Consider the following 26,107-nt stretch of genomic DNA (forward strand, 5'->3'; position numbering starts at 1 on the left):
AATCAGTGCTGGAGTTGAGAGATGAAAAAGTTTCTGACTCGGTTTATGTGCTCAATTTGCTGACAACCATGGTAAGCGAGGAAGTGAAACACGAGTCATATTGGCAATTTGTGTTGGTCGTAAAAGTTTAAATCACCACAGTGCTGGAACGCGATCATGACAATGAGTAGGGAACGTGCCATCAGTTGTGCTGGCCTGAAAATAGCAACAATACACATCCCTGTTTGCACTAAGGTTTTCACACATCTAAAATATAACCCATACCCTGCATACTTTCCTTATACATTTTATGGATATCTTTCAATAACATTTATTTACACACTCTTAACAGCCTTGACAAATGTCCCACATTCATCATTACCAGATAGAGCAGTGAGGGAACTAGGAAACCACGTACTACCCTGTATTGACTCAATATTAATTACATTGACTTACATTGATTGTTACAAACATACCCAGTCTCCACCACTGCCATTACCATATTCTAATTGATATAAAGTACAGCAATACCAGTGTTTAGCAGTTTGTGTTGACCAAAACAGTGAACTACCCAGGAAAAACCCTTGGCCCCTAGTCCCAGTGCTACCGCAGCTACAGTCTGCAATGGGAACAGATGCTCAGAAAAGGCACAATGTGATTGGCTACCGCTGTCCCTGAGGTGGGACCTCTCTCCCGGTGTCTTAAAACGACACTCTATTCCCCATGTAGCTCCTTCTTGTGACCCAATCCCTATGCCCCATGTAGGACACTATACAGCCAGGTCAACAGAGGTGCATATGGGGAAGAGCGTTCTGGTCAGAAGTACTGGTGTACATGAGGGATGCCATAGAAGATTTGCCAACAGTTGATTTCCTCAGTCTCATATCCCTCCAGTGTTTCAGTGAAACTTGCTAAACTCTGTGAGCAGCGCTATCAGTAGGAAGACAGCGTAGAAGACGATGAGGAAGATTCCGTAAGCCCGACCCAGGTGGAACCGGCGCAGTGGAACGATGACAAAGGACAGAACCAGAGACAGACCAAGAGAACCTGCGAGAACCCACGGCAATAAACCTTCTGGCGCCAACTGAGAGGAAGGGGAAGAGAGGGTGGGAGAGATGATAGTCACGACAATGGTTTGACATATTACAGCAGTTAATTCATGAAAAGATGTTAGCACTTGGCACTGAACAAGGAGACATCCCATGCCATAATCTTTGACACAAACAGAGGCATGCGCCTCCTGAATGTGTAGTCTCTATGAGCGGGTTCTGTGCATGAACTGCATACACATTGTATATATGGAGAGAAGTCGAGGGTACTGTACCTGTACTAGACTGGACTTGGTGTTCAACATCTGCAGCAGACAGCCCAGCCCCACACCAAACAACATGTCTGAGAGGAACACAGTCAAGGATACAGCCATATACCTTTGTACACCACATACACACACACACGCGCAAAAGGATACTGAAGATGATGCCGCCAAAGCAGGCAGATATGGCCATCCTTGGGTAACCCTGTTTCGCAATAGTGATGTCAGAGAAACAGTCTGAAAGAAGAACACAGAGTCTCAGCACTACTGTGGTGGTGGGTTTCACAAGATTTAGTGTGTGTGTGTGTGTCTCACCCCCAATGCTGTTCCCCCAGGCCAGTAGAGTTAGTCCCAGTACAGTGTTGCTGAGACTCAGGACGACACCGAGCATATGCAGAAGACTGACCACCTCGGAGGCTGCTGCACCGATCAGAATGGCACTCACCAGGAACCCTAACAAAGAAAACAACTATAGAGGACCCACACACACACATTATACACACACACACTCACCATAAAACAGATACAAATAACTAGAGTGAAGTACACAAGCACACAGACATACAATATGCCTACACACACACACACACACACACACAGCGCACAGGAGGAGGCACCAGAATACACACACACACTTACTGAATGGTAGCGTGGGGGGCTGTCGTTGCTGGTGGTACAGAATACGATGGCAGAAAGGAAGAGTCCTAGTAGGAGAGTCAACAGCCAGACTGGAACCTCCCCTTGGACCAGGTACACACCGTCTAGAGACAAGATAGGAGGAGGAGAGAGATGGGGTATTAAGAACTTTAACACCCCTAAAAAAGCCTTCATTATTGACCCCGCCCCCCCCGGGAAGGCTGACTTACACACTCCAGACTGAAAGGCGAGAACACACACCAGCGGAGCAGTGACCAGGTGGAGGCAGTTTAACGGGCGGCACCAGTTCCTGTCTTCTTTATCAGGGTCCACCACAGGGACCGTCAGCAGCAGCAGCACCTCCAGAGGTGCCTGGTTGACAGAGGGCGCAACTGCAGCTTAGGGATAACGAAAGCTTTTTTATTTATTTTTTTTATATATTTTTTTTCCAGATTTTATCCCTTTTTCACCCAATTTGGTAGCCAATTGAACCCAACCTAGCATCCAATTATCCCCTGCCTATTGCATAGGATCCGCCGCACGACCCCGTGGCCGGCAGTCCCAGAGGAGATCGCCAGGCAGACTAGCTGACTGGCTCCTCGAGCCCAGCACCGTTATTCCGGCACCTAGGGGGCGGTGTTGCGCGACGGATCCTTGTCCGGAAATACTCCTATACCCGCCCTCGGGAACGGCCCAATATGCCGTTCCCCGTGTGTGCCCCAGCCATATCCGGATCTGGCGAGCTGGGATTCGAACCCAGTCCCCGGTGGGCAGCATGCACTAGTGGCCAGTGCTTAGACCGCTACACCACCGTGGGGCACTACGAAAGCTTCTTTATATAGAAAATCAGTTGGCATACACTATATGATCTCTTTCAAAACAATAAATAGGCTATAGAATATTCACTTTCATTCTGCACGTTTCAGTCGCATTTCTCAACAAACTAAACAGTCTTCTTCTCAATGAAGTCTTGCTGCAAGGCATTCTGGGACCTGCAGTTCTACCCATTCTTAGCCAATACAACAGAACATGTACTTCTTTTTAACTCTCTTAACTATAAATAATCATTATTTTAACAGTCAATCAATCATGTAACATATTAATCAATCATGTAACCTATAAAGTTACAACAGACAGCACCGATAAGGACAACAATCTGGTTTTGCTTCCAGTGCTCCAAACACATTAACGTGCCTCCACACGTATGCACACACATGGGCGCATACAGACCTACACCCACACACACACACACCCACACAACTGAGTACTGTACTGTACGCACAAACACACACACACCTTTAGTACTTTGAGGACTCTCCAGGCCCGAGACTTCCTCCTCCATTTCCTGTTATCCACTGGGTTGAGAGAGCTCAGCAGGATCTGACTGGTCGACAGGATCTGAATGGTCGAGTAGGGCAGGAGGGGTCTGTATTCAGACTCTAAAACAAACACACACACACACACACACACACACAGTATTATATACAGCACATGTGTGAATAGCATAATTCAGTGATGTAACAAGTACTATTTTATGGTGACTCACCATACTCCTGCTGGATACTGGTGTTGGTTAAACAGGGAACTTCATCATCTGTGTCAGAAGACTGGAACTCTGCAGGGGGAAGATGTCATTATGCGTGCATTTAGACTGTCACCGAATCTGCGCAATGTGTGTGTTTGTGTGTGTGTGTGTGTGTGTGTGTGTGTGTCAGTCACCTGGTACATGCGTTGAGCTCTGGATGGCTGCAGTCGCTGAGTGTTTCTGACGGTTGTAGATGTAAGTGCTCACAATGACTGTCAACACATATACTACATACATGCCCAGGTACCCTACAAGGAGAAACACACACACACACACACACACACACACACAGTTCATTACCATTCCAACACCTCCTGCCTAGTGTAAAAATGGAGCCTAGTGACATTCCTTGGATAATGTATACAATTCAATGAAAATCCGGTTAGTGTAGAATGTGCGTATACCCATTGCTTCTCCCAGTAATATCGTTCCTTTGTACAGAATGAGAAAGGTCCAGAAGACAGCTACCATGTAGAAGATCACATCACGCAGAAATGGACGGGATGCCACAGTAAAGGGCTTGACCAATGACACACTCCCCGCAACTACCGTGGTTACGAAGATACCTGCACCTACAGAGGGAGGGATAGATGAAGAGGCAGGGAGGAAGAGGCATAAAAAGGAGAGGGACAGGGATCTATTTCTGTCATTTGAGGACAATGGGAAACTAGGGTGCAACTCAATAATTCAAAGAAGTGTGTGTGTGGGTGTGTCAACCAGTGCTCTTACCGAACAGTGCCCCTATTGCCAGACCAGCAGTGTGTGGGCGGGAAAAAGCCACCATGGCACTGAAGACATCTGGAGCTCCATTTCCAAATGCCAGAAACGTCACACCCTCAATGCACACCAGTCAAGGAAAACACACACACACACACACACAAACTTTTTCATCTCTCAACTCCAGCACTGATTAGATAAGCTACACAAATGCACTTGACAATGGGAACAGTTTATTAAAATGATTCCTTATTTAATACACCAAATACATTATAATACATTGACAGAATAACAAGTTATAAAAGTAAAGTCTTCTTCTCTTCAGTCTGTTCAGACACTGGTTAGGAGATATACTGTAGCACCAATCAGGGATGAAGTGTCTGCATGTGTATGTGTGTGGGCAAGTGTATTAAAAGGATACAGCCACGTTGTGTGAGAGTTGAAGGGCTGAGGAGATGGCGGAGAGGTTGGGACAAAAACTGTGGAAACAAAAACACACAGAAACAGCCTAACTAATCAATAACCAACATTCCTCACGAGGGGGGGGGAGCTGCTGTCTGCCAGAGTAAGACAAAACCATCTGTGAAACCCCTAGACACACACACACACACACACACACACACACACACACACACACACACACACACAAACACTCTCCCTCTCTCTACCACAAAATTCCCTGGGATCATGTGATAAGCCTCCATGTGACCACTCAGCTGCACACAGTGGCAGACTCAGCATTTTGACAACCCATTAAAATGAAATATTGCTGCAGTGATAGTTAGTCACAGCAGGTGGGAGTGCACGTGCAGGCAGTAAAGACAGAGCATGACAATTACTTGTTGTACAATAACAAATAAAACAGCAACAGGAGAATAATGAGAGACTTACAACTTAGATGCAGTGACTCCTAGAACCATGAACAAGAAGAACAGCCAAACACCCTACACAGAGAGAAAGAAATTAACTATTTGTCTTTCTGATGAGATTGACCACATGACTCAGTTAGCGAAACCTGTTCACTTAGAGCTGAGGGGAAGTTGTCTGTTCCTTCTTTCAGGGTACGTTCTCTTATCAACTTCCATTACCAGATAGTTTCAGTTTCATTGTTCGATTGACCAAGTGTGTGTAAGAGCATGTGCTTGGACACACAGATCAGGGTCTTGAATCTGAGCCACATAGTAGACAGATGGCGGTGGACAGAAAGCGGTATATGGAAGGCCTTTGGCCGGACGCACGCACGCACGCACACTTACACAGAGTGTGAGAGTGAGGGGTGTGAGGTTTGGAGGTAACAGACAGAAGGCGAGGCGGAGGTAGTTGATGAAGTTCGTTTCCAGGTCGCAGTCTGGGGTTTTCTTCACAAACGCACAGCGATCAGCCGCACTGAGGTTCATCACCATGTCACACTGAAGAAAACACACACACACACACACACACACACACACACACACACACACACACAATATCACAATAACAGAGTGGAAAGATTAAAGAGAGTTGATAACAAGTAATAATTATTGCATTAATATTAGGTGGAGTCCTCTCCTTCATTTGTAACACAGGTGCAATATAGATACATACTAGATATTTTTGCTTTCATGTAGGCCTACAGTACGTTCTCTCACATCTGCTTTCATGTCCTATTCGCTCATACTGTGCAGATGAAGGAAGGGGGAGGGGATCCCACTTTAAGGATCATTCACCGCATGCACCAATGTCTCTATGTCCAGTGTTTACATAAGGACAGTTCAAGCATACACCAACTACACTCACATGAGAGCAGGAAAAATAAGGTTGGGTGAAGTTACTCAAGTACTCCTCAAGACTGATCAGGAGTTGGGGAAGGTAAACCAGAGATCAGTGACTGGCAACTTCAGACCTGCCAGCAGTGTTGTGGAACACTGATCAAATCAACAAGATGTTGACTGTGGACGACTGTTTTAGTGCAACACTGTATGGTGTGCACCTGCTAGGGAAATGCATTAGGGAAATGCACACTATGTAAATCCAATTTGTTATCTCACTAACCTGATCTGAATTATCCTGGAGCAACATTCCGGAGCGCGTCACTTCAGACGATGTCCAATCTGGTAGAAGAAATGAACTCAGCAGCGTCTGAGACATGGCGACATTCACATCACCACAGAACAGAAAAATCCCCAGATATCATAATAAACTCCGTTCAGGAAATGCGTCCATTTTGCGTACTTTTTTAATGGAATATACAGCAGAGGTCAGATGATCGCCATAAACGTATATCAGTGGTTGCTTTAAAACAACATTTTTATCCAATAATTCGCCAATGGCCCTGACAGCACATAGTCGTTATCTACTATACATTCCGCGTAAACGAGGACGTGCATGGGTTGTCTTGGATGAGTCTCATGGTGTTGCTACTCTAATAGTTGCTTAGTTGAACATAATGTACAAACGGCAAAACAAACACAACTTGCGGACTCTCCTGAAACGTCACACGCGCTGCTTCCTTTAGGTGACGTCGCAACACTTCTGGATTTCAGTCCCTCCCTTCTTGCGCAATATCAATCTTCATTCTAGTGGTCGCTAGAGTTGCACGATGTACCAGTTCTAGAAAGTAATCACGGTACCCTGTTTTGAAGACGGAACATTTGAAACCGTTTTAGGAGGAGGAGGAAAGAGAAGGATGGAAGCCGCAATGTCGAAACTGTCTGTTCCCAGTTTGTTGATAAAAAAAAGGATGCCAGAAGTTAAATCTGGCTTTACTTTGAAATCACAAAGCCAGACTATTTGTAAAGCAACAAGCCCACGCAGTCAAAGGGAGGCAACACGTTACATTAGTCAAGCATTTTTCAGATAGGCGTCCCGACCTCTTCAAGTAGTTCAAATCAGGACAGGTCAGCTAAGAGGTCTGATAGCTAAGGATATGCATAAATACATGATTCGATCACATAATACGTTCAGAGATGGAAATTAATAATTGAGCATGTCCTCAAATATTTAGTCAAGGATGCAAGTAGGGGAGAGCGGGGTAAGTTGTCACAGGTGACCTGTGATCATGTGCCTTACCTGGGCCTGTATTATGGCCAGACTGACAAATAACCTTGTATTTTGTATGATATTTTATGAATATAAAAAGTAATATAATTATTTTGTATTCACTCATTTGTTGTTCAGCAAAGTATACTGATTAAAATATCAGGTATCAAATCTCATTATGGATTCATTATGTTTTTTCTTTGGTTGCCGTGGTATCACTTAAGAATCGTAATTGTGATACGCTAGCTGATGTCAGTATTAAAGTCAAAATGTTGGTATCGTGATAACACTGGTGGCCACATTGAACTGGTCATATTGAATGAACTGGCTAAAGTACATCCATGTTTTTCTAATGTGTATAAACTATAAACCCCTGCCTGATCACTACTCTCTTCCACCTCAGCTGGCTGCCTGGCAAGGCCGCCTCGACGTAGATGCAGCAGTCGCGCTACTCGGTCACAGCTTTCCACTGTCCTGGCACCCCGCTGGTGGAATGAGCTGCCCACTGCTGTCAGGACTGCAGAGTCACTACCTATCTGCTGTCAGGACTGCAGAGTCACTACCTATCTGCTGTCAGGACTGTAGAGTCACTACCTATCTGCTGTCAGGACTGCAGAGTCACTACCTATCTACTGTCAGGACTGCAGAGTCACTACCTATCTGCTGTCAGGACTGCAGAGTCACTACCTATCTACTGTCAGGACTGCAGAGTCACTACCTATCTGCTGTCAGGACTGCAGAGTCACTACCTATCTACTGTCAGGACTGCAGAGTCACTACCTATCTGCTGTCAGGACTGCAGAGTCACTACCTATCTGCTGTCAGGACTGCAGAGTCACTACCTATCTGCTGTCAGGACTGCAGAGTCACTACCTATCTGCTGTCAGGACTGCAGAGTCACTACCTATCTTCTGTCAGGACTGCAGAGTCACTACCTATCTGCTGTCAGGACTGCAGAGTCACTACCTATCTACTGTCAGGACTGCAGAGTCACTACCTATCTGCTGTCAGGACTGCAGAGTCACTACCTGTCTTCCACTGTAGATTGAAGACCTATCTCTTCTGGCTACATCTTAACTGTCCCTCCTAAGACCTCCTCAACCCACTACCCCCCCGTACAGTTTCTCTACTGTAAAAAAAGAAGAAAAAACACTTCCTTTTTATAGCATAAATAGGATAAAGGTGTCTGCTAAATGCCAAAAATGTAAATGTAATGTAGCCCCCCCCAGGGCTATGGCTGTGTTCAGAATGGTATACTAACATACTGCATACTAGCATACTCAATGAGCAGGGTTCGACGTTAAGGTTTTTACCTACTTGCCCTGAAGTACTTCTCAAATCTACTTGCCCCATCTACATTTTTACTTGCCCTGCCTACCGTTGCCGGCTGTGCGGCGCATAGATTTCTCTCACAACATACTTCTAACTAAGATCCATTGCCTGTTGATTGTGTGTAAATCTCTACAGAACACACGTTTCTTAAAAAACAGTGTTCATTAGCTATATTACATCAATCATATATTTAATAGTAGATGAGAATTGGTTCCAACTATTAACTTATTTGTAGCATGGACGGGTAAAAGCAATGTGGCAGAAATGTAACCTGTCAATCTGTATTCATTTCAGATCAGTGGAATGATAAGTGCTATTTCAGAGTATTCAGACAGGGCCAATTACACCCTCCGTGCCCTCTCTGTACAGGTGAGCCACATGTTTAATGCCGGGTCACAGTTCACATTAGGGGTGGGTAACTCACGATACAATAACCGTATGATATTTTGCGCCCCGATACCGATGGTATCACGATATAGCGATGCGAGAGCAAGTCATCAACGATACATTACAATATCTGTGTTAACTGAAGAAAAAATACCATTATAAAGGCAAAAAGCAGGAATTATGTTTTTTATTCATTCACTTTGTTGTTGCTGGTTGTGAACAATGAAACAAACAATAAATTAGGCCTAGCCTACATCTTTCTTACTCGTCTCTAACATACACAAACACTGACTGCAGTGTTTGCATGCGACATTGCATTTCCTTTGACATTGTCACTTTTTAAATAGATAACATGCTACATTATCAATTTTCTCAAATAAAGTTTGCGAACGGATACAAGGTGTTGTGGCATAGCCTGGGTGCTTGAATACCGTCCTTGTTGCGACTAAATACAACTTTACACTACGGATACCATAGATATTACATACAGTAGATGCCATAGCTATTACATACAGTAGATACCATAGATATTACATACAGTAGAAGCCTCGTTTGAGACGATAGACAGTCAGACACATAGCAGCTACATTCAGCAGTGGCCAATGAGGCATCTACGTCTTAGGCATTCTATCTCTGTCGGATACTGTCTGAAATATTTCTTTAGGGACTTTTATTCAGAAATATTTTTGGGGGGACTTTTATTCTGAAATATTTTTGGGGGGACTTTTATTCAGAAAACATTTTTGGGGACTTTTATTTAAAAAAAAAAATTGGGGGGGGACTTATTCTGAAATATATTTTTTCAGACTTTTATTCTGACATATTTTTGGGGGGGACTTTTATTCTGAAATAATTCCCATCTGGCAACCCTGTGCGCTTTCAGCCTCAGCTAAGTCTGATCACAGAGGAGCGGTGGTATTTACACTATACTGGGAAATTAACATGGTGAAATGCATTCTTAGTCTACGTCGTCATGATTACAAATATGCCACTTGAAATGCATGAAATCCAAGTTTATTCGTGTCTTGCACACACGTTCGCCTAGTATTTGACTGCCTGTAGCCCAGTCATGAATGATCCCAGTATTGTAGCTTCAGACAGACAAGTTGGTTGTATTGTGCTGCAGCAAGCCCACAATATGTTATTGCTCATATATATTTATTTTAATCATGTTCTTTTAAAGGGCACCTTTTAGATGTGTAAAATAAAATAAAATAAAATATTAACAATAATAATAAAATAAATCAGAAAAATAAAAAACTACTTGACTAAGAACAGTGCATGGTAAGTCTACTTGAAGTGATCACCATCTGAGTTAAGTAGTCTGATAGCTGAAGGGATAAAAGATTTGGAATGACAGTTGGTCTTGCTCCGAGGAACATTAAAATGACGGCTGGAAGGCAACAGAGAAAAGTGGTGAGCCAGAGCATGATTTTGGCTGATAAAGGGCTGATAATGCTCTTTGCCTTCTTAACCACCTGGTCCTCCCAAAGGGAACACAGGTCTCTGTGTTTGACAGAAGAATATTGCAGGGGATTTTGGCAAATATTTTTGGGCCGTTACTTGTCCTTTATGGATAGACCACTAAACCAACAGATAAAGGAGAAGGTAAGAAGACTTTCAATAAAAGAACAGTAAAAAGTACTCAGGATGGCCTCACTTACATTAAAAGAGTTCAGCTTCCTCAACAAATACATTTTCTACTGACATTTTTTGACAGTGGACTGAGTGTTCAGGTTGAACCTCAGCTTACAGTCAAACATCGTTCCCAGGTACTTATAGGACTCAACAATCTCAACATCTTCATCGTGAATGACACTGATTTGGTGATAGGTGTTGAGTCTAAAGTCAATGATCATATCCTTGGTTTTGGAGATATTTAGATCGAGATAGTTGTCGTCACACCATTGTAAAATGAGACAAAAGCAACAGTCATAGATTGGAGGACAAAAATCATATACTGCAGCTGGGACCACTCTACACAAGCTCCTCCTTCCCACATCCAGCCCTTAATCTCTGAAGATGCATTCATGCTGTGATTGGCTCTCCCTTGTACACTCAGTCTCTGATTGGCTTATCATACACTAGTGCAGCATCAAGTGGTGGAGTCTCTGGGTTGTACCAGCCTCTGGACTCCTTGTCGACCACCGGACACAAGTCCTGCTCACACCACCTATAGCGTGTGCACAAACACATGTTTCAAAGACACATATAAACACACCTATGCAACTGCTCAGCTCACACAACCTGCCACAACACATGCCAAAACATCTACAACTTTAAAGACTGATACAGCCAACTTTTGAATCATCAGGTAAGATTTTTAGAATTTAAATAAAACCTGTGTATCACACTGACACTGCAAGCAGTCACCATTGTGTATGAGTGTGTTTACCTGAGAGCAGCGTAAGTGTCAGTGTGAGAGGCTCCATCCCATGAAGCGTGGTCTATGAGCAGAGCACCTGAAAAACACACACACACACAGTAACAATACTGTTCAGTGCAGGCTACTAGCGATGACAGCAAACTTTGTGTATGTGTGTGTACAGTACCCATATAGATGCGTGCCAGACTGTACGCTAGGTCTCTGGCTGCCAGCTCCAAGTAGCCTGGTGGTTTGTTGGCTGCTGTCTGTACAAATTCCCCCAGACCAGAGAGGGCGCTGTCTACTGCACTCACAGCTGGGGCCAGGGAGAGGACATTGGAGGCTGCTGCTAGCATGGACTGGGGGGGAAACAGAGTCAAGCATACTCACAGAGTAACCAAATGTAAATATGTGGTCTGACACTCTCAGCCCTCCCCTGACCTTGGTCTGAGTGAAGTAAGCTTGCCAGACCAGTCCTGAGCTCCGGCCCACACAGCGCAGAACATCCAGAGACAATATATTTGTAGTTCCCTCCCATATGCTCAACACCTGAGGGAGAGCAAGAGAGTTTGGATTGGGAAAAGAGGAAGACAGGTTAAAAACCTGAATCAAATATGATTTGGGTTAAATATTTAGCAAAACTGGCCCCTGGAGGCTGTGGGATTTGATGAATGTTGTCATGGCTAGTTGTTAGACACAAGGGGGAGCCAAGTAAGACAGAATCAGAATGATAACCTCTCATATCCTTACCTTTACAAAGAAAGACTGAAATATGTCAGGTAACCTACCTGCGCATCCCTGAGTATTGAGGGTAACCCTGTGTCCTCGATGTAGCCCTGCCCCCCAAAACTTTCCAGACCCTCTGAAACCACGGCAACTGCCTGAAATGGCAGAGGGTGGTTAAAGGACAGCCCATTCATGTTTGCCAGTGTAGTGTGTCTGTGTGTGAGTGCACTTGTATACCTGTTTCCCTGTATAGAGTTTGGCCACAGGTGTAAGCAAGCGTAGGAGGTGTGTCTCCAGATCAGAGGCGTGGCCTGTTTCCTCTCGGCCAATCAGACGACACACCTCCATAACCAGTAGAAACGCCGCCCGAGTCTCCACCTGCAAAGAAGCAGGATGCAGTTGATGAAAATAAGGATTCTAAGAATCACCTAATCTTTTCCACATTTTTGTGAAATGGAGGTTTTAGGTATTCTATGGTCAGCTGACCTCCATCCTGGCAAGGGTCTGCATGTGGAGAGGGTGGTCTCTCAGGAGCTTCCCAAAGACAGAGCGACGACTGGCATAGTCACAAGCCAGTTGGACCACTCTGCAGGACGTTCACAGACAGACACACACACACACACACACACACACTGAGAACACCCTCCTGACCGTCAGAACAACAGGTAGTAGGAGTGATGTCATACCTCCTCATGGCTGCCACTGCACTCACACTATTGTGGATCCGAGTCACAGTCAGCATGTTGGCTATGGAGACCACACCTCTCCCTTCATCTGACAGCTGGACAGAAAGAGAGTAAGGGGTATGAAGAGGGGTGGGTGACTGTATGTGAATATTAGCTCTGGAATAAGTGTCTCACTTACCCTGTATGCAAGCAGGCCATCCAACAGTAGCTCGGCAGTCGGCATCTGTCGAGTACCTAGTTTGTCCTTCAGTCTCTGGACTTCGATGCCCTCCAGCCTCCCCTCTTGGCTTCGCCTGACCTCCGCGTAGAACAGAGACAAACCCCTACTTCCCTGAGAAGAGGCACGCACACACACCACACACGCACACGAGTAGAAAGGTTACATGTGCGAGTAGGGGATGGGAGAGAGAGGAGGGGACAAGAGAGTGTTGTGGGTAAAGGTTGTGATAAAGGGTCAGAGAGAAGGGTCGGGTTGGAGAGAGAGAGAGGAGATGAAAGAGGATGTGGTGTGATGAACAGTGAGAGGTACCGGTGTGGTTGTTCCCTCTCTGTCTGAGACTCTGGCCAGTGTGAGGGTCATGTCTGCGTCTGTAGCAGAGGTGAACCACTTAAAGCCATGTAGTCTGTATGAACCATCACCCTGGGGCAAGGCCAATGTCTCTGTCCCACTGCCTAGAGGTATACACACACGCACGTATACACATACAAATAAAAGGCATGTTAGGATCTTGGTTTTTAAAATCACTATAGGCACAAATTCACAGAACCTCTTCCCTAGCAACGCTTAGTGTTGAGTGTGCACTCAGGAGAAAAAAAGTGATTTCACTGACCCACATCAGATCCCCCTCTCCGTTCAGTCATCCACTGTCCAGACGTCCAGAACTGCTCAGGGTCACGAGAGGTCAAACGACTGAATGCCTCCGCTACTGGCCTGGACACACCTAGAGACTACAAACGTGTGTCCGCACACACACACGCGCACACACACGCACACACACACACACACACACACACACACACACACACACACACACAGACAGAGAAAAGGACTTCCATCACCATAGTAAACACAACTCAAAGTACAGGGTGTTGCACATACTCATACTGACACACACCTGGATGACCTTGGCTGCTCCGTCGGTCATAGCCAGAGGACAGGAGAACAGGCCAGAGGACGGTGCGAACAGGTAGAGCTTACTCATCTGGTATACACGACTGAAACACACATACATGCATACATACATACAGGATTGAGAGGCGATAATGAAGATATCAAAACTACAGTAATGATACTCATACTGGCATTGCTGTAAAGGTGATGTTGTGATGTCAGATATGTGGCTCCCCCACCTCCATTCACCATAGGCCCTCTCGTAGCCAATAGCAACCAGCCCTTCCTGTGCTGATAGGTCCTTCATGCGTAGCCAGGCGGGAGAGGTCACTATGTGGTCAACGCGGCGACCCCAGGGGTCGAAATGCACCAATCGGGGAGGCGTGATCTCACACTCCCGACCCCATCCATCCACCTCACACACCAACCGCTCCCCGAATACACAGAGGTCAGAGAACACCGCCTGAGAAAACACATACACAAACAGTGAAGCCATAGATTAAAAGCACAATCCTTTGTGTCCTTTAACACCACTGGAGCTCCTGTTTCTGGGCAGGTATCTCTTCAGGTAGCCCCAACCCTGACCCTCTACCCCAGTCCTCCTCACCTCCTTAGGCAGGTGTCTCCTCAGGTAACTTCTCAACAGCGCATCTTCCAGGAACGGATTCTTCAGCACCGGCTTCTCTTGGAAAAATGCGCCGATCCCGGCTCGTGAGAAAACTGGGTGCCCCTCTGCCTCCCAATGATACTCCTCTTGTGACCGGACTGTACCTTGCTGTACCACGCTGTCTGACCAACTGCATGAGCAGAACAATCCAGGGAACACCCGGTAATTGTTTCTGGTGACCTGTCGGCTGAGAAACAGCCGGCTCACTGCGGCCATCGTGAAGATCTGACCTACAATGTAATAATATTGATATTGGTTAATAGTAAGTAACATTTATTTATAGAGCACCTTTCCCAGACCAAGGGTCCCAAAGTGCTTTACATAACAAGGAAAAAGACAATAAAACATAATACAAGAGCAAAAGCCACAGCAGGTGGCATATTAATACTCACTATTAGTCACCTATAGTCACTAATTTCTGCAAGCAACCAACAATAAAAAAAAAAACGAAACAGCAAATGATTTTTTCGAATGCAAAAATAGCATACATAATTTTCAAAAATCCAAAATACCTGTAACCTTTAAGGCAGGTGAATAGGGTAAAAAGATTAACTAATAGCTATCACTATGAAACTTCCCCAGTTAATCACTTACATTAAGACAATTATTTTTTTTATTACAAGTTTTCTGAAATTGTATGTTTAAATATGCAAATGAGGTGTTACCTAATTAAATATGCTGTAATTTGCATAACATTCAAGAACTTAAATCTGAACATTGGATAAAGCCAGGTTAAAAATTATTGTTTCATCTTGTTGACATATTAGAGTCAAAGGCTTGATTAATTTGTTTGTTAAATTGGATGCCCGTTAGTTGCCACCAGGGTATCAACTATTATGAACCAGTGGCGGCTGGTGCTAAACATTTTGGGTGGGGCACAGATTATGGGGGCATGCTCCACGGGGAAGAATATCAACTTTAAAATCTGGATTTACAGTCGATTTTAGCATGAGAATAACAGTGTTTCCCCTAGGTTTGCTGCCTTGGGGGGGTGGCATGGACCGTGGCATGGACCCCCCCCCCCCCCCCAGGGGGTAAGACCCTGCGACATACCAGCGTCATGTCCAGGGGGTGTACTAACTTGTACATTAAGCCGCCTCACGCTACGGAAACAGGAGGAAGGCTCCTTCCCTATGGGCCCTTAGGCTCGAGAACCATCGGTTCTCAAGGCTACTTACTTATGTGGTCTTGACTACCTGTCCACTTTCTCACCTGGTTCTTGCTGTCTCTCTCTGGTGTGCCGACACCATCCTGCTCTCTCTCCTTCTCTCCCTCTCTATCCTCCTCTCTCCCTTTTGCTGTCAACCAAAAGGCAAACATAACAACCAGAGTATTTATAATCTAATAAGAGGTATAAATTGATCCATATCAATTTATAACATAATTATAATTGAATTTTGGATTGCTGTGGGCAATGCAGTCAGATAATGTCATTTTGACATTACTCTCTCACCTGGAAAAAAAAACATGTCCAACTATACTATACAAAACAGACATTTCAAATGCTTCAATCCACTGTCCATGTACTGTAAATATGCCATTATGGTATTACCAATGAAGCCCAATTCTAGCAGAATAAGAAAGTTCTGTTCGATAAAAAAAATAAAAAACAATCTTATCATGTGTAGGCCCCTTAATTACCACCTCACTGCTATGTTTAGCCAACTTGAATGCCAACATGGCCATTTAGAAGACTGTCCATCACCACAACACATAGCTAGCTAGTAGCTACATAGCTAGCTAACGTTACTCTCGCTGCTATGTTATGATTAGCTAAATTGATGCTAACGTAGCATGCGAGCTACGAGCTAGATAACGTACAGTAGGTGCGAGCACCACAATGACAATAGGCTACCGTAGCTAGCCAGCTACATAGCTAACGTTACTAACACCAGAAGACAAGACATACAAACTGTGGTGAGCTACATTGCTTGTGTAACATTAGCTAGTAGCTATCCATTTTTCACTCATACACGGCGGGAAAAGTGAACAGAAATACAACGCTGACTTACGGTGCTATCTTGCGGCTGTCTTCACAAAGAGCTCCAGGATGCTTTCGCTTGAGGTGCTCGTTCATTGCAGATGTACTGCTGTGATAGGCCATTTCATTTCTGCACAGTTTACAGACCACCACATTGTTTTGAGCCGGTTTGGAGCCGGAAATTGCAAAACGTCACGTTTGACGTCAGACTTAACAACCGGATATTCAGGACGCAATTTTTTGCGCTCCGGCCGAGAAATAGGAGACAGCCAATTGGAGCGCTGCTACAGCTCACGTGTAAGCGAAAAGTATTTGGCCTGCGATAGACTTGCATTCGACCGGCGTCCCGACTCCTCCCCCTATGTATTTTAACAGTGAATTTTACACACACACAGATAAAATGTTTATTGTATTGGAGGATTTTTAATGAATGCTGATAGGCGCCGACAGAATATCAGCCGCATTTTGTGAATAAACAATGTTTATTTAAAAAAAAAAAAACGTTTACAAATCGCAACTAGGAAGTGAAGGTGGGGGCGGCGCCCCAGCGCCCTCTATCGGCCAGCCGCCACTGTTATGAACGTATAACAAGAGACGTAATTATACTTCAAAATAAGCTCTTTAATAGCTGTAACTTGAATAGTTATAACAGAACAATTTAACCACTTTAAACATATGTGATCACTCTGAATCAGAACATTCTGCCTCACTAGATTCTGAATCCTCCTCTCCCTCCTCCTCATCTCCCTCCTCACTTTCATCTTCCTCCTTGTCTTCAGCTGGCCCTGGTGCAGGTAGATTCATTGGGAGAGCAGGTTGTGTGTGGCGGACAGGACGACAGTGACCACCCACCAGCTCCCAGCCATGTCCGTGGGGCGGGGGGTGGTGCTTCAGGGAGGGGTTGCGCGCTAGATATGCCAAGTAGTTGGCACGGAGACAGTGTTGGCGTTCTGCATCTGGAGGGAGACGGATGAAGTCCAAGAGTTCTTTTTCATTCTCTTCCACTTCTCGGCACGGGCCTCAGCCATGGTGCTGCTCTTTTTGTGGCCATAGATGACATCTTGTGTGAACTGGAAGAGCTCCTCTACCACCTCCTCCTCAAGGTGAAGGCTATCTCCACACCGTGAGAGTTGCCGTCTTGCCACAGGGCTCTTAGCCACCTTGTCATACACCGACAATTTCCTTGTTCCATAGAAGCCTGAGTTGGCATCACAGCCTGTAATACAATGTAGCTGCACAATACAGTCTGCCATCTCCTCAGTCACTAGGCCACGGCATACAATTATCTCCTGCTTTCTTTTGATATAGAGCATACCTGGCAACTGCTGTGAGATGGCCGCTTCTGCGACATAGGCATCGGTGTCAGCTGCATCTATGACAACAGGGCCACTGTAGCCTGACTCACGCAGAACTGCATAAGCAGAGAAGAGGATGGTGTCAGCCTCAGACTGGTCAAAGATGTAGTTCTGCATTGGTTGTTGTGTTGACAAGTTGGTGCGATGAGAGCCAACAGAGTAAACAATATCTGCATCTACAGTCTGTGCAAGGTCGGTCAGGTAGCTGCATATTAGTTGTTGCAGCCGCACCTTGTTGCTGACGCTACACAGCAGCGTTTTGAACACTCTGGCAGAGGGGAAGGGGTCGCCCAATTTCATGTAGGTGTTGGGGACATGTGCCTTACCCTGTACCCGCAGGTCTCACTCGTCATCTTTCGTTGAGTATGCTCCATCGTACGGGTCATTCACACAGATGATACGGTCAGCATCACCATGGCGGGCAAGGATGATGGATGACACCTTGTGGACGTCGTCCGACCACTTATATGGGGTGTCATCTTGTGTCATCTTGTGTCTGTCGATCTTCCAAATCATGCCCATGTCGACGAGAGCGATGTAAGGTCCTTTCAGAACTACAGATTGGAGAGAGAGCTTCTGGATGAGCTTGCTCTTCTGCGTCTTCCTGTATGTGCCATTGGAGTTGAATAAGGCTGTCTCCTCGACAACACAGTGTTCCAACAACTCTGGGAAATTCACAAGTTAACTGACCTCAACCAGGTCGATCACTGCCTTGAGGGCATCCTGCTCCATCTCAGCAGAACCTTGGGTTCCTCCCCGGGTTTCTTCGTGCATGGCCCCTTGGCAAATGTCAAGCGTTTACTCAATGGGACGGATGCATGGAGGGAGGTATTCTTACTGAACACTCTGTCTCGTAAAATGCTGGTCAACTTCTCCTCTCCTGCAGCACGGGCTGAGTTGAAGTCAGCAATGAGCTCATCAGAGGCAGGCATGGCTGACTGTAGGGTGCGGAGGGTGGGTGAGGCCGGGTCGAATGGGAAGGAGTCAAACTCATGCATGCATGCGACCAGGTCCTGCACACACTGCTCATCCTTTCGCATCCATGGCCACATTGCATGTGCTTCTTTTTGGCTTCTTTTCGGTTGGCCAGCGCGTTGTGAGCCGCCCGGATCTGGGTCACATTGTTCATATTTCTGGAGTGCACTAGCAGCTGCTTCTCATTCTAGAGGATGGAGAGCCAGCCAGACTTCATTTTGCTGCCCTTGTTCATTGTACACTCATGTCCCAGGCCATGTAGGACTAGGGGTTGCCTGTGATGGACTGAGTGAAATCAGTCAGAAGGAAGGCGACCTGATCAGCAAGGAGAGCTAGTCAGCATTGCCCAGAAGTCAGGCAGCGACCTCCCATACCTATTGTTATCGTACGCTACCATTATTAATTATTAATCAAGCCTTTGACTCTAATATGTCAACAAGATGAAACAATACTTTTTAACCTGGCTTTATCCAATGTTCAGATTTAAGTTCTTGAATGTTATGCAAATTACCGCATATTTAATTAGGTAACGCCTCATTTGCATATTTAAACATACAATTTCTGAAAACTTGTAATACAAAAAATGATTGTCTTAATGTAAGTGATTAACTAGGGAAGTTTCATAGTGATAGCTATTAGTTAATTTATTTACCCTATTCACCTGCCTTAAAGGTTACAGGTATTTTGGATTTGGCCCTCTGGCAAAAAAAAACGGGATTTTTGGGAGGGACCTGGAGGCTAAATTTTTCATTAAAAGGTCCCTAGAAGTCAAATAAATCATCAAAACATGTTAGCCAGAGAGTGGTCACGGAATTTTGGTTTTGGACCCTACTAAAAGTACAGTGGCAAGAAAAAGTATGTGAACCCTTTGGAATTACCTGGTTTTCTGCATTAATTGGTGATAAAATGTGATCTGATATTCATCTAAGTCACAAGTATAGACAAACGCAATGTGTTTAAGCTAATAACACACAAACAATTATAATCATTCATGTCTTTATTGAACACACCCACTGAACATTCACAGTGCTAGTGAAAAAGTAAGTGAACCCTTGGATTTAATAACTGGTCGACCCTCCTTTGGTAGCAATAACCTCAAGCAAGCACTTCCAGTAGCTGTGGATCAGACCTGCACAACGTTTAGAAGGAATTTTGGACCATTCTTCCTTACAGAACTGCTTCAGCTCAGCCATATTCTTAGGATGTCTAGTGCAAACGGCTCTCAAGGTCATTCCACAGCATCTCTATTGGGTTATGGTCTGGGCTCTGACTGGATTTTCTGATTTTCTTTTATTGAAGCCACTGTAGTAGATTTATTTAGATGTTTAGGGTCGTTGTCTTGCTGCACCACCCGAGCATCAGCTAGTGGACAGCCACCCCAACGTTATCCTGTAGGACACCTTGATACACTTGGAAATTCATTTTCTCCTCTATGATGGCAAGCTGTCCAGGCCCTGAGGCAGCAAAGCAGCCCCAAATCATGATGCTCCCTCCACTGTACTTGAGTTAGGTTGATGTTTTCATGTTGGTATGCGGTGCCCTTTTTACACCATAAGTAGTGCTGCGTGTTTCATCAGTCCACAAAACATTTTCTAGTAGCGTTGTGGAGTGTGAAGGTGCTCTTTAGCAAACTTCAGACGTGTAGCAATGTTTTTTTAGGAGAGCAGCGGCTTCCTCCATGCCATGGACACCATGCCTGTTCAATGTTTTACGTATGGTAGACACATGAACAGAGATGTTAGCCAGTTCCAATGATTCCTTCAAGCCTTTAGTTGTTACTCTAGTGTTCTTTTTTTACCTCATTGAGCATTCTGTGTTGTGCCTTTGGAGTCATCTTGGCTAGGCGCCCACTTCTAGGGAGATTAGCTACAGTACTAACTCGTCTCCATTTATAGACAATGTATAGACAATTTATAGACAGTGTGGACTGAATATCTAAACTCTTTGAGATTACTTTGTAACCCTTTCCAGCTTGATGCAAAACAACAATGCCATAGGTCTATTTTTTTTTTTGCGAGGCATGGCTCTCATCAGCAGATGCTTTGTGCGAATAGCAAATTCTAAATGTTTGAGTGTTTTAACCCACACCTCCAATCTCGTTTAATTTATTGGACTCCTGCCTCCCATTAGCTTTTGTAGAAGTCATTAACCTAGCCGTTCACATACTTTTTCCAACCTATGTTTGAAATATGTATTCAATATGGACAAGAACAATACAATAATTTGTGTTATTAGTTCAAACTGATTATGTGTGTTCATTATTGTGACTTAGATGAAGATCAGACCATATTATTAAGACAAATGTATACATAATTCCAAATAATAAATAATGATTCCAAAGTGTTCACTTACTTTTTCTTGCCACTGTATTTCTATGCGGTAAATGAGATTGGACGATACTATGTCAAATAATAATGTTGCATATGGCCAATGTTTCAATGTGTCTTCACAACATAGGAAACCATTGAGATACACAGTATTGTTTACAAAATAAAACATTGCAGCCTTGTGGACAAAACTAGGTAAAAGTTCACTCTGGCCAGCAGCAGTCTAACTTCAATCATATTGAGCTGCTGCACGTCGTTCTACTTCTTGTCAATGTTAGAGTGTAGTGTTCATGTTCATGTTCAAGTTACTTTTAATAGACATGTAAATAGCCGTAATTGCCGAAGTGAATACTTGGAATACTCGTTTGGGAACCACAAGCAAATAGCTATAAAACATGAATTTTAAACAACAACCTTGCTGTTCGAGTAGGTCCTCCCCCCGACTTGATCGTAGCCAACTGACCGTGTTGCACTGTTTTACTCCTGGTACCATGTGTTGTTCGTGTTGTTCAATGAGAAACAGGATCTTTTTGTAACTTTTATTAACGTGCTCCGTTTACATCAACTGCATCTACCTAGTCCCTATTAGTTCTTCCTCTCTCGCTACCACCACACCATCTCTGGTGATGTACTATAACAAGGACCTTTACTGACACCTAGTGGTAGGAGTATCCAATCATCACACTGACATACACCTCAACAGTCGGTTTATGGCTCAGGCTTTCAAAATAAAAGTTCAAAACATATCAGGGTGTGTGTGTCACAACAAATTCAGTAGTATATAGATTAGATTAGATTCAACATTGTTGTCATGGCAGACTACAAATACCAGACAACGAAATGCAGTTTACTATCTAACCAGAAGTGCAAATAAATAGTGATATAAAACATTATATAAAAACCTGACAGTGATAGGTACAGTATGGCAAGTACAGTTATGAGCTATGTACAGTATGGTATGTACAGATGTAGAAATAGTGGCTATATCAAAGGTATGTGCAAGGTAGTATTTGAGTGTCCACATTGACCAGGGGTGTGTGCAACCAAGCAGTAGTGCAAAGGCTAAATTGGGTTGACCACAGTGCCCGAGGGATTGTTCAACGGAGTGTGTGTGTGGGGGAGACTGTTTATCAGAGTGGCAGCTCTGTGAAAGAAGCTCTTCTGTAGCCTGCTGGTATGGGACCTGAGGAAGTACTCCTGAGTCTGGCAGGGGATCAAACAGACGAGGTATCCTTGATGATGCTTGCTGCCCTACGCCCACACCGGTCTGCCTGGAGGGACTCGATGGTAGGGAGTTTGGTGCCAATGATGCACTGAGCGGTTTTCACCACCTGTTGTAGGGCCTTCCGGTCAGACACAGTGCAGTTGCCGTATGACACTGTGATGCAGTTGGTTAGGATGCTCTAGTTTTGGGCAGTTAGCCTGTGCTTGCATGACTCTATGCTACGCGCACATGTATGGTCCAGGGGTTGGGGTCATCCCATCCGCTGATCATGTATTTATTGCGCCACGCCCCCTCAAGTGTGAGGTAGTCACAATCGGCCTCCAAGATGGCCGAACCAGACTGAATTATATGAAGAGAATGGTAAAAACTCGAGTCACCTGGCAAAAGTAGCCCTCCCTGAGACATGTAAACTACTGAGGATGTCTTATTAGCTTAATGGTAGATGTTTGTATCTTCCATGTAGGGAGACCCAGGTTCGAACCCCATCCGTCACCTCACATCATCCTGGTCATTGACCTTCCTGAATTCCGACCGTTTGGTATGCCTTTAATCGAGTGGGCGTTCACAGATCACAGATTGATCGGTTTATTATGTGTTATGGATGTTATTGATCATTGAGAAGGCACAGCTAAAAAGCACAGCTAAAAAGTGCACAAGGATCAGCAGAAAAACATCACCAGTCAATCGTCCTTTAGCGATAGGCCACTACTCACAAGTGGACTGCAGTCTTTCTTGGCTCATCACTCAACCACCTCCTACCTATACCATTATAATCTTGAATTCGTTCAGGATATGTGGATGAACTGCCCCTTTAAGAGTCTAGTGAGGTGCCTTCGTTGAGTGGCCACAATGTAAAAGGGCATCCGACAAACTGTAAGAGTGCAGGACATTCCAAAGAACTCTCTGTTCTGTTAGATGTTTTTGAACTTCAACAATATGTGAACCTCCCTACTCATAATCGAGGTCACACTCTGGACCTTATCATCACCAAAGGCCTAGATATTGCAAATGTTGTTGTAACTGACATTGCCCTGTCTGACCATTGTTGCATATTCTTTGACATATCTATCTTTCCTGTTATTCAAACTATGTCTACAACTATTTCCAAACGATATATCAATGAAAAGACCAGTGCACTGTTCACACAGGCCTTTTCCCTAGCCCCCCCCCCCAAACTTCTATTCCAACCTCAGTAAATGACCTTCTACACTATTTCAACTTAAAAATCACAAAAACCATTGATGATATTGCACCCATTAGATCCAAATGCATCTCTGGTAAGCAAAAAGCTCCCTGGAGCTTTATAATGCCCACATCCTTTTCAGAACTGTTGACAGACTAACAAATCCCCCAACACCCATTGCTCAGGAATTTCACTCGACTAGTAAATGCAATGAGCTTGCATCCTTTTTTAACAATAACATAGAAACCATTAGACAAGGCATTAGGTCTTCTGTGTCAGGCATGAAAAACATGTCCCCATTAACAACCTCAAATAGGGCGGACATAACGGGGTCATCCCTATGTTCCCCAGGTCCTATGTTCCCCGATTTCTTAGCTCCGCTTCCGAAAAAGGGTTCTATGTTCCCCGCGTCCGAAAAACGGTCCTATGTTCCCCGGGTCCTATGTTCCCCGCTCCAGGAAAAGGGTCCTATGTTCCCCGCTCCAGCGAGTTAACGTGACGTCATAATGCTCCGTGTTGATGAGTGTAACTCCCTAGATAGATCATTTTCGAGATGGAATTGAAAATATTATATTCCTAAAAGAACACCAGTGACAGTGTATATATATACACATTATTGAATATTTTTTCTATATTTTTGTCAAACGAAATCAAATAAATACAGTAGAGATATCAATCCAAAATATAGGCTTTTATTGCAACCAACTAATTAAACTATGTTTGTGCATATGGTTCAATTTACTTCAAACAGTAAACTTAAATAATAACAATAACAATAATAATTAAATTAGGCCAATAATAATAATAATAATAATAACAACAACATAGGCCTACTGGACAACATATTTACTTCAAACAGAACATAGGACCCTTTTTCGGGAGCGGGGAACATAGGACCCTTTTTTCGGGAGCGGGGAACATAGGACCCGGGGAACATAGGACCCTTTTTCTGGAGCGGGGAACATAGGACCCGGGGAATATAGGACCCTTTTTCGGAAGCGGGGAACATAGGACCCTTTTTCGGAAGCGGGGAACCGGGGAACATAGGACCCGGGGAATATAGGACCCTTTTTCGGAAGCAGGGAACATAGGACCCTTTTTCGGAAGCGGGGAACCGGGGAACATAGGACCCGGGGAACATAGGTACGCTCCCGACATAACAACCATGTCACAATTTAACACCATCGATTACAAGACCCTAGATAAAATCATGTCACGTCTTAAACCATTCACCTGTGCCCTTGATGTCCTGCCAACAAGCTTTTAAAAAAACATATTTAGCTGCATGGCAGGCGAACTAATACAAATAATTAACACCTCCCTTTCACCAGGAATCTTCCTTGAAGCCCTAAAAACAGTTATTAAGCCTCTACTAAAAAAGAACGGCCTAGACCCATTTGTACTAAACAACTACAGACCCATATCAAACCTTCCCTGTACAGGAAAAATTATTGAAATGGTTGCCCACGAACAACTTAGCAATTATTTGACCCTAAATGATCTCTTTGATTACTTTCAATCAGGCCTTCGCCCCCTACATAGCACTGAAACGGCCCTTATTAAGGTCCTTAATGACATTCGCGTCAACACAGACTCTGGAAAAATCTCAGTTTTGGTACTACTAGATCTTAGTGCTGCCTTTGACACTGTAGACCACGACATTCTAATAGATAGACTAAAAACCTGGGTAGGACTTTCAGGCACTGCCCTAAACTGGTTTAGATCCTACCTACAGGACAGAAGCTACTATGTCTCCATTGGCAACTTTGTATCTGACCAAATTAAAATGACATGTGGGGTTCCCCAAGGGTCAATCCTTGGCCCCCTTCTATTCAATCTCTACATGCTTCCATTGGGACACAACATAAAAAAGAACAAAATTGCCTACCACAACTATGCGGATGACACTCAAATCTACATAGCCATCTCACCGAACGACTATAGTCCCATTGACAATCTCTGTAATTGCATTGAGCAAATAAACGCCTGGATGACACAAAACTTCCTCCAACTAAACAAGGACAAAACAGAGATAATTGTATTCGGTGCACCTGACAAAAGATCGAAAGTCAGTGCAAAACTTGATTCTCTCTCTCTTCAAACTAAAAAACAGGTCAGAAATCTTGGTGTAATTCCAGACTCCGATCTAAACATCAACAGCCACATAAATTCGATAACTAAATCAGCCTACTATCACCTGAAAAACATAACAAGAATGAGAGGTTTCATGTCCAAGCAAGACCTTGAAAAACTCATCCATGCATTTGTTTCGAGTAGTCTCGATTATTGTAATGGTCTACTAACAGGTCTATCTAAAGGAGCTGTTCGTAAATTGCAGCTCATCCAAAACGCTGCTGCTAGGGTCCTAACAAAAACACATTACACCAATCCTGAGATCCCTGCACTGGCTACCAGTCTCTCAGAGAATTGAATTCAAAATCCTCCTAATTACATACAAATCACAAAATGGTCTTGGACCAAAATACATATCAGATCTCCTCCCACCCTATATTCCCGCAAGGTCCCTAATATAAGGTCAG

At 44.3% G+C, this 26,107-nt stretch overlaps 2 protein-coding genes across 2 annotated transcripts; both read right to left on the minus strand.

Moving 5' to 3' along the window:
- Nucleotides 1-142: 142 nt before the first annotated feature.
- On the minus strand, nt 143-6,655 carry slc8b1 (solute carrier family 8 member B1). The gene is made up of 15 exons (XM_080531074.1): nt 6,261-6,655; nt 5,486-5,638; nt 5,121-5,173; nt 4,651-4,708; nt 4,242-4,347; nt 3,917-4,084; nt 3,647-3,760; nt 3,474-3,542; nt 3,224-3,366; nt 2,158-2,299; nt 1,931-2,052; nt 1,607-1,760; nt 1,448-1,528; nt 1,304-1,371; nt 143-1,063 (listed from the first exon to the last, which is right to left on the minus strand). Exons 1-15 carry the CDS (start codon nt 6,354-6,356, stop codon nt 878-880), a joined length of 1,713 nt encoding a protein of 570 aa, XP_080387200.1. The 5' UTR covers nt 6,357-6,655; the 3' UTR covers nt 143-877.
- A 2,499-nt stretch (nt 6,656-9,154) lies between these two features.
- LOC308158928 (acyl-CoA dehydrogenase family member 11) lies at nt 9,155-21,694 on the minus strand. Its single transcript, XM_080532645.1, has 15 exons — nt 21,574-21,694; nt 14,462-14,751; nt 14,094-14,317; nt 13,859-13,958; nt 13,574-13,691; nt 13,273-13,415; nt 12,922-13,074; nt 12,744-12,838; nt 12,544-12,643; nt 12,295-12,435; nt 12,120-12,212; nt 11,773-11,880; nt 11,519-11,690; nt 11,362-11,428; nt 9,155-11,139 (listed from the first exon to the last, which is right to left on the minus strand). Exons 1-15 carry the CDS (start codon nt 21,650-21,652, stop codon nt 11,025-11,027), a joined length of 1,998 nt encoding a protein of 665 aa, XP_080388771.1. The 5' UTR covers nt 21,653-21,694; the 3' UTR covers nt 9,155-11,024.
- Nucleotides 21,695-26,107: the final 4,413 nt, after the last annotated feature.

This window comes from Nansenia antarctica (genome assembly GCF_963989245.1).
Source record: "Nansenia antarctica genome assembly, chromosome: 5".
Lineage (NCBI taxonomy): Eukaryota > Metazoa > Chordata > Actinopteri > Argentiniformes > Microstomatidae > Nansenia > Nansenia antarctica.